The following is a 12,671-nucleotide window of genomic DNA, read 5'->3' as shown; positions in this document are numbered from 1 at the left end:
GTGCCAGTGATGTGCTCTGCTGCCTTCACCACCCTCTGTAGTGATTGCCGGCTGCTGGCAGAGCAGCTTCCGTACCAAACTGTAATGCAGCTCGTCAGCAAGCTCTCGATCGCACACCTGTAGAAATTTGAGGTGATGTTAGCGTTCATGCCAAGCTTCCTCAGCCTCCTCAGGAAGTAGAGTCGCTGGCGAGCTTTCCTGATAGCAGTGTCTGTGTGAAGGGTTGGAAAAGGCTTTGCAATTGTTGCCATATTTTTTGTACTTGTTACATTTGTTTAATTAATTTATAAAAAGTTTATCTGGTCTTTAAGTGATGACATGATGAATCCTGCTTCCGGGCCCAATGTACTCTGCATTTAATAATAATAATAATAATAATGGATTGGATTTATATAATGCCACTATTCATTCACTCTCACATTCACACACTGGTGGAGGCAGCTACAGTTGTAGCCACAGCTGCCCTGGGGCAGACTGACAGAAGCGAGGCTGCCATATCGCACCATCGGCCCCTCTGGCCAACAGCAGTAGGCGGTAGGTGAAGTGTCTTGCCCAAGGACACAACAACCAGGACAGAGAGCCCGGGGATCGAACCGGCAACCTTCCGGTTACAGATACGCTTCCCTGAGCAAAGGTCGCCCCAAAACTAAGGTAAAAAAAACCCCCCAACAACTGGTAATTCTTTGGGGTTTTTTTTTTTACATTTATTAAGTCTGTTGTGTTTTTAATGTGTTTTAATTCTTTGTATCTTGTTCTATTTAATCTCAACAAGCCCATAAAAACAGTCAGGGATCACTGTCGGCTTTTCTCATTTTTTATTACCGCTAATAATTTAAAGCTCAGTTTTTAAAACTTTAAAAACTATTTGGACTATATTTTCATATAGTCCAAATACCTAAACTAGCTTTTTATGATAACATACAAATCTTCTGCAGGTCCCAAAGTCAAACGAACACTGCGGCATCAATGAGAGTTAAAAACTGTCTAAATCCTTTCATCTTTAATAAAATGATCAGTGTTGCTGCTTTACCAGGTGTAACAATTAAGTTTAACAACCAGGCATCCATGAAAACAGGATTTATTACATTTAGTTAGAAGTTGGCAGGAAGTTAGCTCGCTAGCTTCCACCTAAACATGATATAGCATGTTCTGACTGAGGTTTCTGAAGCATTCAAACGTACAGCTCTGCTATCACTTCCAACATAAATGAAGACAGGAAACTAAACAGCAGAGATGTTTGTAGGGTTACTGTAGTTGAGCTAGCTGCTATATAATGATGTGCTACGTGACCGCTAGCTACACAGCTATGTTAGCATAGCATAAACACAGTGAAGCTGGAGGATGTGAGATGTTTGTTTAGTTTTTACAGGACTACAAAGCCTTGCGCAAATGATCGTTTTCATGATTGTCTGTCAAGAGACACTTTGCAGGACTCTCAAACTCGTGGAGACCTATGCCTGATGAACACACAGCACATTTGTTTTCACAACATAAAGAAATGAATCAATATTTCTGTATAAAATGATACATTTTAGGGTTTTTGTAAAATAATAATAATAAAAACACCAGAAATTTTCAAGAATTTTTATTATTTTACATGTATACACACATACATATAACCCATTATTCTATCATTTGAGAAACTCATTTAGGTATAAAACAGTTTATTGCATAATGGCCAAAGAACCCCTCACATATGGAAAAATATTACAACAGGGTGAAACAAACGAGGCTTTTGTGATTACAGCTGAGCAAATCCACTTAGTCAAAGGCAAACCAGCAAAAAGTGACACCCTAAATTTTTATAATCTCTACATCATACCAAAATAATATTGAGAAATTACTGTTACCTAATATGTTACTGATAATTATTCTGATGAGAAGAAACAAATCTGACGCTACACGGCGGACTCTGATTGTACAGGAAGGACAGATGTTGGGTAGCGGGGACAACATGACCGATGTGACACTCTTTGGTCCCCATTGGTGTTTACATGTTTGACTCTGTAAAGAGAAAATATTAAGGTTATTCATTTCATAAAAGCACAGAAAGACAATTTCATTCACCGCTGATTCATTTATAAAAGTATTAAACATGTTTAATTTTCTTTTGTATTTTTTTTAAATTTGAGGTTACTACATAATGCTTATGACTGTATATAGTTTTGGCTATCTTAACTCACCCCAACCAAAGGTTTTTGGTTCTTGTGTCCCATGAGTGACTTTGCAGGCGTAGTTTTCTCCTTCCTTTGGTGTAAAAGCGACGTGCTTGGTCAGATGGAAGTGCCAGTCCTGGTTGAAGACCAGGTCAGTCTGCTTGGCATCAGGAATTTCTGCCCCATCCTTCAGCAGTGTGATGGTGATGTCAGGGGGGTGGAAATCACTCACGTGGCAGATCAAGACATTTTCCTCTCCATACTTTCCAGGATTACGGCTGTAAACCTGAGTCTTTGGTGCAGCTAAAGGCAAGAATGAAAGAGAAAGTAATATCCTTAATAAGGGATCAGTATTCATAAGTGGTCCAGCCTGTCTGAGGCCAATTTCGTTATGATGATTTTAGACCAGCGGTCCCCAACCTTTTTTGCGCCATGGACCGGTTTATATCTGACAATACTTTCACGGACCAGCCTTTGAGGTGATAAATACGACAAAATAAAACCAGTACCGGAACCAAAAAAGAAGGTTTATTCATAACACAACGAAAAGACCCAGGGAAACCGAGTTAACACTAAAAACGATAAAAACCTTGAAAACCATGAATTTCACACACGAGCCTCAACTCTTGCGGCCGGTACCGGTCCGCGGGCCGGGGTTGGGGACTGCTGGCTTAGACTATAAATATGAAAAGACTCGCTTGCTGAAAACAGAACTGAATTGGTGTTTGAATGACTTTCCTGTTTTTGTTTTGTGGCCCATATGTTACCTGTAAATGTATTTTTATCCCCAACACAACAAATTTATTTACCCCTGATAAAATGGGACGTGCTCACATACTGATGCTTTCACACTGAATCAGTGTGAAAGTGGATTGTCCTCAACAATATCAGCAAATACAACCAAGTAATTACTTTTGCAATGAAAGGACAGAAATAGTAAGAAGAGAAATCCTTGTATTAAAATATCCTGCAGCCAGCTGAGGGCGCTCTATGTATTTACAAGAAATCGAAACCAAATCCAAAAAGCTGGGGGGGAATTCCACTCTGTTAAAAACACCATGGACGGTTTTCTCCTTACATATTTATTGTCCAGTCAAAACGAATCGTCTCTGGACTGAAACTGTTTAGAGTCGATAAACGCAGCTTTGTTTTCCTCAAATCAAAGCACCTTATGAACCCCTCCCTGACGGCTTTGTTTTGTCTTTGTTGAAAAACGTATAAAAATATGACGTAAAACTTACAGACTAACCAAACCGTGATTAAGATTTACACAAAGGATAGAAACCGTTTGACTTGAAGTTCAGACTTTTATAAGTTCAGTAAAATGACAGGACTCAACCTTCAGTATTTCAGGGAGACTTTTTGAAAAAAGTACTTACAGTATTTCCCCTCCACTGCGCAGTAAACAGCTGCGATAACAGCCAAACACAGGACGGCCTTCATGTTTTCTCTTTGTAGTCGCAGATCCTGCTGAGAGCTGTTCGTCTCTCGCGCTCGCGAAGCTGGAATAAAGTAAAAAAGTGGAGCGCGTGAGGATATGCGAGCGCTGTAAGACAGCCCACAGCCACACGGGCCAATCATTCATTTCTCTCATGCTGTTACCAGGTAGAATCCTAGTAAAGAGGTTTCGCTCACTCATGACAGGCACATGTGGAACCTCCCTGGAAACTACCTGAAGTTTTAATCTCCATAGAACTATTATTTATGATATTCTGTAATTATTGTTGTTAATAATAATAATGATCTCATGCTAAAGTATTTATAGTTCCTTCGTTTCAGATTCTGTTTTCTTTTTCTTGTCTTTATTCACTTATTTTTTGTTTTCTTAACTTTTCCCCCTCAGTTTTATTCTGGTTTGGTTTTAATTCCTTTAAATTTGTATATGACTTGTTCAGGCACATTTTGGACAGCTCAACATAATTTTGGGTGATTGTAGTGCAGAAAGTAGAGCAGGTTACCTAATCAGAAGGTTGGTGGTTTGATCCCTGGCTGCTAACCCAGGCTGGTCTCCGATCCATCAGTGTGTGAATGTTAGATAGAAAGCATTTAATCATAGGAAAAGGGTGCTCGTATAAAGTGATACATGTTGTATTAAAGGACTCTGACTGTTCATGTTGAGCAGAAAAGAGCTATATAACAACCAGGCCATTTACCATAATCAGTAAGTCTTATTTCTTTATGATTTGGTATATTTTGTGCTAGCGTCTACATTTATTCATACTTTCAAAAGACAAATAATGCATCTCCTTCATTAACATACAAACAGGGGGACTCTGAGGAAAATCTACCGGATACAAGCCATGATCACCAGATTTGATATCACAAGAGAAACAAAATAATGAATAAATCCATAATTTCGTGTTTTAATCAAACTGTTCTCACTATTAGTTTTCTGTTTGCGCTCGGTTTGGTTTCAGTTAATTTCCTGTCGCCTATTTTAGTTTTTATTGTGTGAAAAATCTTTAAGTTTAGTTTCATTTTCATGACTTCAGTGTTGTGACAGACTAGCGCTGGTTAGTTGTTGTTTTCTCCTTTCATGTCCGGGGTGGAGCATATGAGGTCATCTCCCAGCTGTCCTGGATTGCCTCCATCAGATTGGCCTTCTTAAGACAGTTTGTGCAGCAGATTATACATCTGTGCTAACAAATAAAAAATGTGTTTTTTGACAGTTTCTTTTTAACATTAGTATGCCGATAATAGGTTTGATACACTCTTCATTAAAAGGATCCGAGCATTAACCTCAGGGTGTGAAGGGTTAACTCAGAGGGACAGGCAGAGCTGAGTGTAGCCCGGTAACAACTGTAAGGTAGGCAGGAGTTTTCTCACACAGGACTGGAGGTCAAAGAGCATTTCCATGTGGAAGGACCACGAGGAGAACAAATCGGGGAGTGCTGAGTCTAAACCACAGCATCTTCCCATCAATAGTCACAAATATTTCCTGCTTTCAATTGTCTAATATATACTTTTAATCATGAATTGTGCTTCACTTAACATAGAGAAGTCCACAGCTGTGCAATTCAAAGCTTTAACTACCAGATAATAAAATATGTGATCTGCAAGACTGTCTCCAGAACTTCTCTCAGTATAAAAAACCCACCACAACATAACAATCAGTGTCATCGATTTATGCTAAATTTTAGTAAATATTTGCACCAGCACTCATGAACAGGTGACAAAGACAAATTTGACCAAAGTAAAAACTCTTTGGCTCCTTTTCGAAAGGAGCCAGCTGAGGTGGTTCGGGCATCTGACCAGGATGCCTCCTGGGCGCCTCCTGGGCGCCTCCTGGGTGAGGTGTTGCGGGCATGTCCCACCGGGAGGAGGCCCCGGGGCAGACCCAGGACACGCTGGAGAGATTAAATCTCTCGGCTGGCCTGGGAACGCCTTGGTGTTCCCCCGGATAAGCTGGAGGAGGTGGCTGGGGAGAGGGAGGTCTGGGCCTCTCTGCTTAGGCTGCTGCCCCCGCGACCTGGCCTCGGATAAAGCGGATGAAGATGGATGGATGATTGATTGATGGATGAAAACTCTTTGGCTTAAGATTTGCTTTAATGTGAACAATAACATGCTGGAAATCCCAAAAAGATGATTGAGTTCATCTGACTGTAACATTTCCAGTGGGAGCAATGTTTCTTCTCATATGATGTTACATCTCTCTTCACTCCAGTCATTGAAACAGTGCAAGTAGTTCATGACAGATTACAGGATGAACCCAACCTCAGCAACAGGACTTGTCCCTGCGAGTGGGGAAAAATAAAGGAGGGTCCAATTGCAGGCACTCGTGGAGGTGCGAAGGAGGTTTATTGTAAGACAAAACACAAGCTGAAAACAGCGAACAGACTAAAAATAACCTGAACTGGGAAAACGAAACTACTGAGCGTGAAGGCGGGTGAACAGCGGCCTATGACGGCTGAAGCACGACCAGACAGACCAGCGACTACAACATAAGAAGACACGACTTAAATACACACAGAAGAACACGGGGAGATTACACACAGGTGGGGGACACAGCTGGAAGTAACTGACGAGACAAGGGAGGCAAAACTGAATACACTCACATGAGACACGGACTTTCACAATAAAACAGGAAACAAGAAACCATTACACAAAGACACAGACTAGACACGGAACTGAACCTACACTAAACATGAGGGACGATCTGATTTCCTCGTGTCAGCATTGTTCCCACATCATCATAATTAATGTTGTTCCAGGTTCAACATTGCAAGTGACCAATCACCTTCTTGTGACGTCATTCCTTTGCGACTTCGAAATACCCGCCTTCGATTATTTCGAAATACAAGTGAAGAAGCGAAAAACCGCCGCCTGTCCGCCGAATTTGAAGTCAATTCGCCTGTCCGCCGAATTTGAAGTCAATTTAGGATACTTTCCTTTAATAAACGGTAAGCATTATACATATGTTCCTCACTTGGCTTGCTGTTTGTTTGCTAGCGATAGGCTACTTGACGACAGCATTAGCTAACCAGTGTTCCCCAACTTTTTGGGTGTTTCGTGGCCCGGGGGTTGGGTCAGGCAAAATTGCAGTAGCTTCCCTGATCATTTTACAAACATAAGTGAAGAGAATCTGGACTAAAAGGCCTAGACTTATGGTTGTGTGCTGAATCTATGAATCAAACTATCACCTGGAAACATAATTAACTGGTCCATAGCTGTGAAACTGGACATGAGTTCTTGATTCTATGGAGATTAACAGTAATCCAGAAATTTACAAATTTGTCCTGGTACATCGCGTAAATGTTGTCCCTGGGACATTGTGTAAATGTTGTCCCTGGGACATCGTGTAAATGTTGTCCCTGGGACATCGTGTAGATGTTGTCCCTGGGACATCGTGTAAATGTTGTCCCTGGGACATTGTGTAATTGTTGTCCCTGGGACATCGTGTAAATGTTGTCCCTGGGACATCGTGTAGATGTTGTCCCTGGGACATCGTGTAAATGTTGTCCCTGGGACATCGTGTAGATGTTGTCCCTGGGACATCGTGTGATAGCTTGTAAATAATGGAATGAAAATTATTGATTGTTATTAACTTGTGAAAAAGAAGTGTAACAAATCCACATGTTATGTTCTTACACCCTTGCAGAAACTGTGACTCCTTCACAATGTCAGGTAAATGTCAACTCATGTTGAATAATCAACCAATCAAGCCTTTTATTATCACATGCAATGTTACACGTACAACTGCAATGAAAATTTCACCCCCTTCTGACCATACATATATTGCTTAAACATCACATTGGGAAGACAGGTCGGAAACAGTTAGGAAGGTCAGAAAACAATTTAATTAATAGATGAGGGGAGAGGAGGAGAAAAAAGAACTACAACCAGACAAAGCTCCTAGAAGACTGAAATGGATGATGGTTGCAGCATGCAAAAAGAAAATGATATCTGTTGACTACAGCATATGCTTTCTCACAGATTACCTTGTGGGAGTAGCTGGACCAAACTCTATTGGTATTTCAAGTTTGAAATCCCTGTTTGACCAGACTAACATTTCAGATGAGGTACCTCTTGACATAAAAATCCTTTTATGTTGTCATAAAACTAATGTTAAATTCTGCTTTAAATACACTTTATTGTACAATTTACTTAATGAATCGTGTTCCTTAGTTCTGTTTTTATTTATATGTATTTATTTATTTGTTTTATAAGGTAATAGATGGCCTAATCTATTTGCAGTGTGAGGTATGTTGAAAAGCTTGTTTGATCATAATGACATAGCATGTTTACGTTTTTTGTAATGTATTTGAAAACATAGGTGTATTTATGTTATTTTTATAGAATTTCCCTCACATTTATCCAATACCAAGCCAAATCACTGGAAAAATTTTGGATGGGTCCACAAGAGCACAAAGTGCATACTTTTTGAAGGTATGACTTGGACTGTGGTAACTATGTTCTTATCACAAAGGGTTTATAAGTTGCCACTATAAACAAACAGCATTTTCCAAAATTGAAGCCTTGTCAGAAGAACCTGAAAAATACCTTTCTGAAACCTTTTCTGTGTAAAGACTTGTTCAAAAGCAATGCACACAGATTAAAACATTTCTGTCTTGGCCAACTGATAAAGAACACCAAAAATTTAGTGGTGCGTGTTGAGTCTGTGGTCTTGATTTGTTTTGTACACACTATAGAAATTAATTAATGTAAACCAAAAATGACACTTTCTATATGTTTGTGTATCTGCAGAATTAATTACAAGTCTCACCTGACAAGCTTTTGCAGTTTTGCAGTGTCATTCTTGACAGAAAAACATACTTGTCACATTATTTTTATTTCCAGAAAAACATCTTTCAGATGTATGAGAAATTGATTGGAGCCTGTCTGGAAAACGGCAGCCACTGGACCTTGTTTGTAAGTTGCATAGATTTTGCACTCTCTCTAGTGCATGATACTTTTCAGTGTCCCTCATTAGGAATTCTCAAGGCCCAAGCCTACCTGTCCTGGGGCAACCATATCACCTCAGTTGTACGGAAGGCCCAACAGCGCCTCTACTACCTGAGGAGACTGCGGAGCGCACACATTCCCAGATCTCTGATGTTGAACTTCTACAACTGTGCCATCAGCAGCGTTCTGACGTATGGATTTCTAGTGTGGTTCCCCAGCTGCACCAAGGCCGATCAGCAAGCACTCCAGCGGGTGGTGAAAGAAGCTGGCAGAATTATTGGAACAAGTCTGCCAGAGATCAGTAATATCTTCCCCACTCGCTGTCTGAGGAGGGTGCACAGTATCCTGCGGGACCAACATCACCTTGCGCGCCACCTTTTCCATCTGCTGCCCTCAGGGAGAAGGTACAGGTCTATACAGGCCAGAACATCCAGACTGGCCAACAGCCTGTATCCACAGGCTGTGAGGCTCCTGAACTCTCTGCCCCCCTCTCACGGACAATAACCATATCCAACTTCTTAATAGCAATGAACTGGTCTGCATTGGTGCATCATATCTTTATTCTCTTCCCCCTCCTGCCCCCCCCCCCCCCCCTCTTTCTTAAATAGATAACTATCATATCTGATATCATATCTCACAGTACAATAATATTGAATGGGTTGCATTGTTGTATTTTGTCATGTTTCTCAGGTCTTTGTCTGAATTTCTACGAACATTATTGCTAAGGATTGTCTTATTGCATTGGAGTCACACTGGGTTAAATATGTACACTTGGGTTTTAAGGGGTATTTATTATTTTCTTCTTTTTTTGGGGTTGTATGGAAGCCCCAAACGCAATTTCATTGTTCTTGACAATGACAATAAATAAATAAATACTAAATACTAAATACCATATCCATCTTTTTACAAAACAGTTTTGTGACATACCCAAGAGGACCATAGTCTATATGAATTCATTTGGCGAGTCGGAGGTTAGAAAAAGTGCGGTGTTGAAAAACTGGAGGTAATTAATTAACATATTTAACATAACATATTTAATTTAATTGAAATCATTACCGAACGTGGTTATTGATTTCTCTATATGCTTTTTATTTGTAATAACTGCGATCTCTCAGCTCATTTGCTTCAGCAAGAGGCTGCGCTGGAGAGTGGACCTTGTCACATGTGAGCCACCCACATCAACAGGATGGGAACTCATGTGGAGTGCATGTCATAATGGTACTGAAAACTATAGCTTTAACCTATATAAGTAATGTTTACATTTTTGCCTATTCAGTTTTTAAAGCCTTAGAGGCAGGATGGTAAAATCTCAATTTTTTTTGTAGATTGAACCATTTCAGCAGTAATGCTTTGCTTTGGTTGCTCTGTTTTTTTTTTTTCTCGGGGGGGGGGGGGGGGGGGGTTAAAAACAAACAAACATTTCTTTGTTAATCTAATTCTTTTTGTTCTTTTTTTTTTTTTTTTTTCTTCGTCAATTATTAGTTTGCCCAATCTCTCATTGACGGTAAAACACAAGTGGAGGAGTACAACACTGAAATCACAAAGCTCAGGTCCCGACTTTGCCACTACTTATTTTCCTCAATAGGTAAAGATAAAATTAGCTGCCTTCTTTTTCTCTAACATTGGAAAATGTAACTTGTACTTAAACAAATTATATTTTGCAGATCGAACTAGGAAGTGCAGTCAGTGCTGGTGTGTGATTGCAGCCAAAGACCGGGTACACTATGACATGTCCTTAGCCATATAGATTGTTTATTTAATGGACTTTGTTCATTTGTTTTTTGTTTGTTTATTTCTTCTTCTTTTTTTTTTTTTAATTCACAGGTGCAGTGCCAGAAATGTGGTGCATACAAGCACATGCGTTGTTCAAAGTCTGTTTGTGGCATCTGTATCTTCTGTGAGAGTAAGTCACAATATAACTAAACAATGTCCAAAAATGTTTAAAGTGAATTTTTTTTTCGTAATTTTGCCTTTGCACACCAGGACTGTGTAATTAAAGTGGACGTTTCAAGATCCAGTTTTTACACAAAACTATTTTAGACATAACTGTGTCGTATTGTGGGGATTTCTCTTCACAATTAAATTGATATAGTGCTGTTTATATCATTCTTCTTTATGTAACAGCACAGTGCAGCACAGCAGAGGGAAAGGAGTTGTGCAGCATAGTGGGTGGCTATACAGGAGGAGCAATAGAAGTAGCCAGTGAAGAATGTCATCAGGGAAAGCATCAGGCAGCGAATGACAAAGGAAAAGTTCCTAAGGGAGAGAACATCTGCAGCAAATCAACAAGTAACAGTGAGATAGGAAGACTGACAGTCAGAGATGAAGGTACACAGACTGAAGACAAAGAAAAAGAAACAGAAGTATACGGCACAAGTCTGAGTACAGATAATGCTGCTGCTGATGATGTTGACAGGATCGATGCAGATACAGAATTTCAAACTGATTCAGAAGGAACTAGTACAGTTTACAGAGTGCATGGTCGCTTATCTGTACCAAGCTCAAAAAAGAAAACCTACACAATAACAGAAGACGAGATCAAGCGCAGAATCAACGCAGAGAACATGTCAGTTCATGTTTTCAGAGGTTTGATTGGGGTAGGTATACATTTCGTGATTTTGATGTCACCTGAAATAAATCCGGGTTACTCGTATCAATGAAGTGACAATGTGGCTGGAAATTGTGCATTTGCTGCAACATATACACAATTACACCATGTAAACAAAAGCATTTAACTTTGTGCGCGTGTGTGTGTCTCCCTGCTCTTTTGGTGTTTGCACTTTTTCTTTTTTAGGGCCGTAAAGCCAAACTGCCCGCAATGATTCTTGACAGGCCTAAGAAGGCCAAAACTAAAGTAACAGTGTTTAGTGTTCTGAGTGAAGAGGAGGCTGGGGAGCTAGCCCTCGGGTTTGCCGGAAGATTGGCCTGCGATGTCACAACAGACATGGTCTGTAAAGGCATCGACCATTCAAGTGCTGATATGACAAAGTAAGTTAGTAAAACAATATGAAAGTTGTATCTTTTTTGGTATTATTTGTCATTTCCCCGTATTTGGGTTATTGGTGTAACATTGTTAATCTTACTTTCTAATAACAGACAGACTCTTCTCAAAATCCAACACAATCTTAAACATGAGCTGACTGATTCCTCAACCTTCAGTTTGCTGACACACACCTTTGGCCCCGCTGCACTGGATTCTGTCATTTCATTCCTGTGTGAAAAACTTGATCTTGTTTCTTAAATAATGAAACCTTTTGTGACTTTTGTTTGTTCTGTAAATCAGAATCTTGAAAATTGTTCATTGTTGTTCTAAGTTTGTGTTAACTATTTGGCAAAAATGATTGGTTCCTAATCCAAACAGCATAATGACTGTTCTAACACATATCTTAAAAATGCTACAAAGAAAGAAAATTATCACATATGTTTCAATATGAATGTAATTGTGTCACACTCGGTTTGTAGTAGCTTTCCTGTTTTATTTTGAGTTTTGGTATGTTTACACTGTTATTTTTATTTCCCGTGTGTTCGTCTTCCCTTATTAGTTTTACTGTATTTAATTAGTCTGATTTAATAACTTATAATTATTTACTTTCCAGTGTGTATATATGCTCCTCGTTTGGATTATTGTTTGTTTGAGTTCTGCCTGTCTTTTCTATTAAAGATTTGGACTTTTGGACTATTAGTGGACCTCGTAGGTTTTTATTCTGTTCAATTGGTAATTGACTGGGTTTAATTTAGTGGCCTGGAAAACAGGCCGGAGGGGTCTGGTCATTTTAACCCCCTAAGACCCGAAATCTTCCATGGCATGCATTTTTAATTTCTCTTTGATATTTGGGCCGATTGGAACCCGATGAATGTAAAAAGAAAGAATTACCAGGTTTTGTTTTTTTTACCTAATTTTTGTTTCTGAGAAAAATGAGAGCCACATATGAGGACATTAATTTGAAATTTCGATAGAACAGTTGCAGTATAATGTCCTCATAACTGTATATCAGGCACTTGTTGATCAAGATTTAGTATTTTGGTCTAAATAACCCAAAATGTGATGTCCACATGTGTGGACGCCAGGCTGGAGTAAAGTGTTAGAGCTATTTATACCTATGTAAACTTTTA

The 12,671-nt window shown here is 39.5% G+C and overlaps 2 protein-coding genes across 5 annotated transcripts; one reads left to right on the top strand and one right to left on the bottom strand.

The window, feature by feature from the left end:
* Nucleotides 1-1,647: 1,647 nt before the first annotated feature.
* On the bottom strand, nt 1,648-3,685 carry b2m (beta-2-microglobulin). The gene is made up of 3 exons (XM_026147953.1): nt 3,536-3,685; nt 2,184-2,459; nt 1,648-2,004 (listed from the first exon to the last, which is right to left on the bottom strand). The coding sequence occupies exons 1-3, from the start codon at nt 3,597-3,599 to the stop codon at nt 1,991-1,993; spliced, it is 354 nt and encodes a 117-aa protein (XP_026003738.1). The 5' UTR covers nt 3,600-3,685; the 3' UTR covers nt 1,648-1,990.
* A 2,600-nt stretch (nt 3,686-6,285) lies between these two features.
* Nucleotides 6,286-12,240, top strand: LOC113009142 (uncharacterized). Of its 4 annotated transcripts, XM_026147289.1 has the most exons (14): nt 6,516-6,556; nt 7,255-7,280; nt 7,590-7,675; nt 7,824-7,856; nt 7,953-8,042; nt 8,454-8,525; nt 9,473-9,561; nt 9,674-9,776; nt 10,041-10,143; nt 10,223-10,275; nt 10,383-10,461; nt 10,683-11,155; nt 11,353-11,546; nt 11,655-12,240. In XM_026147289.1, exons 2-14 carry the CDS (start codon nt 7,274-7,276, stop codon nt 11,797-11,799), a joined length of 1,527 nt encoding a protein of 508 aa, XP_026003074.1. In that variant the 5' UTR covers nt 6,516-6,556; nt 7,255-7,273; the 3' UTR covers nt 11,800-12,240. The 4 variants fall into 4 exon arrangements, with proteins under 4 accessions (XP_026003072.1, XP_026003075.1, XP_026003073.1 ...); XM_026147287.1 differs by lacking the exon at nt 7,590-7,675 and having other exon boundaries at nt 6,286-6,556; XM_026147288.1 differs by having other exon boundaries at nt 6,509-6,556; nt 7,255-7,675.
* The last annotated feature ends 431 nt before the right edge of the window (nt 12,241-12,671 follow it).

This window comes from Astatotilapia calliptera, chromosome 17 (genome assembly GCF_900246225.1).
Source record: "Astatotilapia calliptera chromosome 17, fAstCal1.2, whole genome shotgun sequence".
Taxonomy (NCBI): domain Eukaryota; kingdom Metazoa; phylum Chordata; class Actinopteri; order Cichliformes; family Cichlidae; genus Astatotilapia; species Astatotilapia calliptera.
This window is presented reverse-complemented; position numbering and strand designations above follow the sequence as displayed.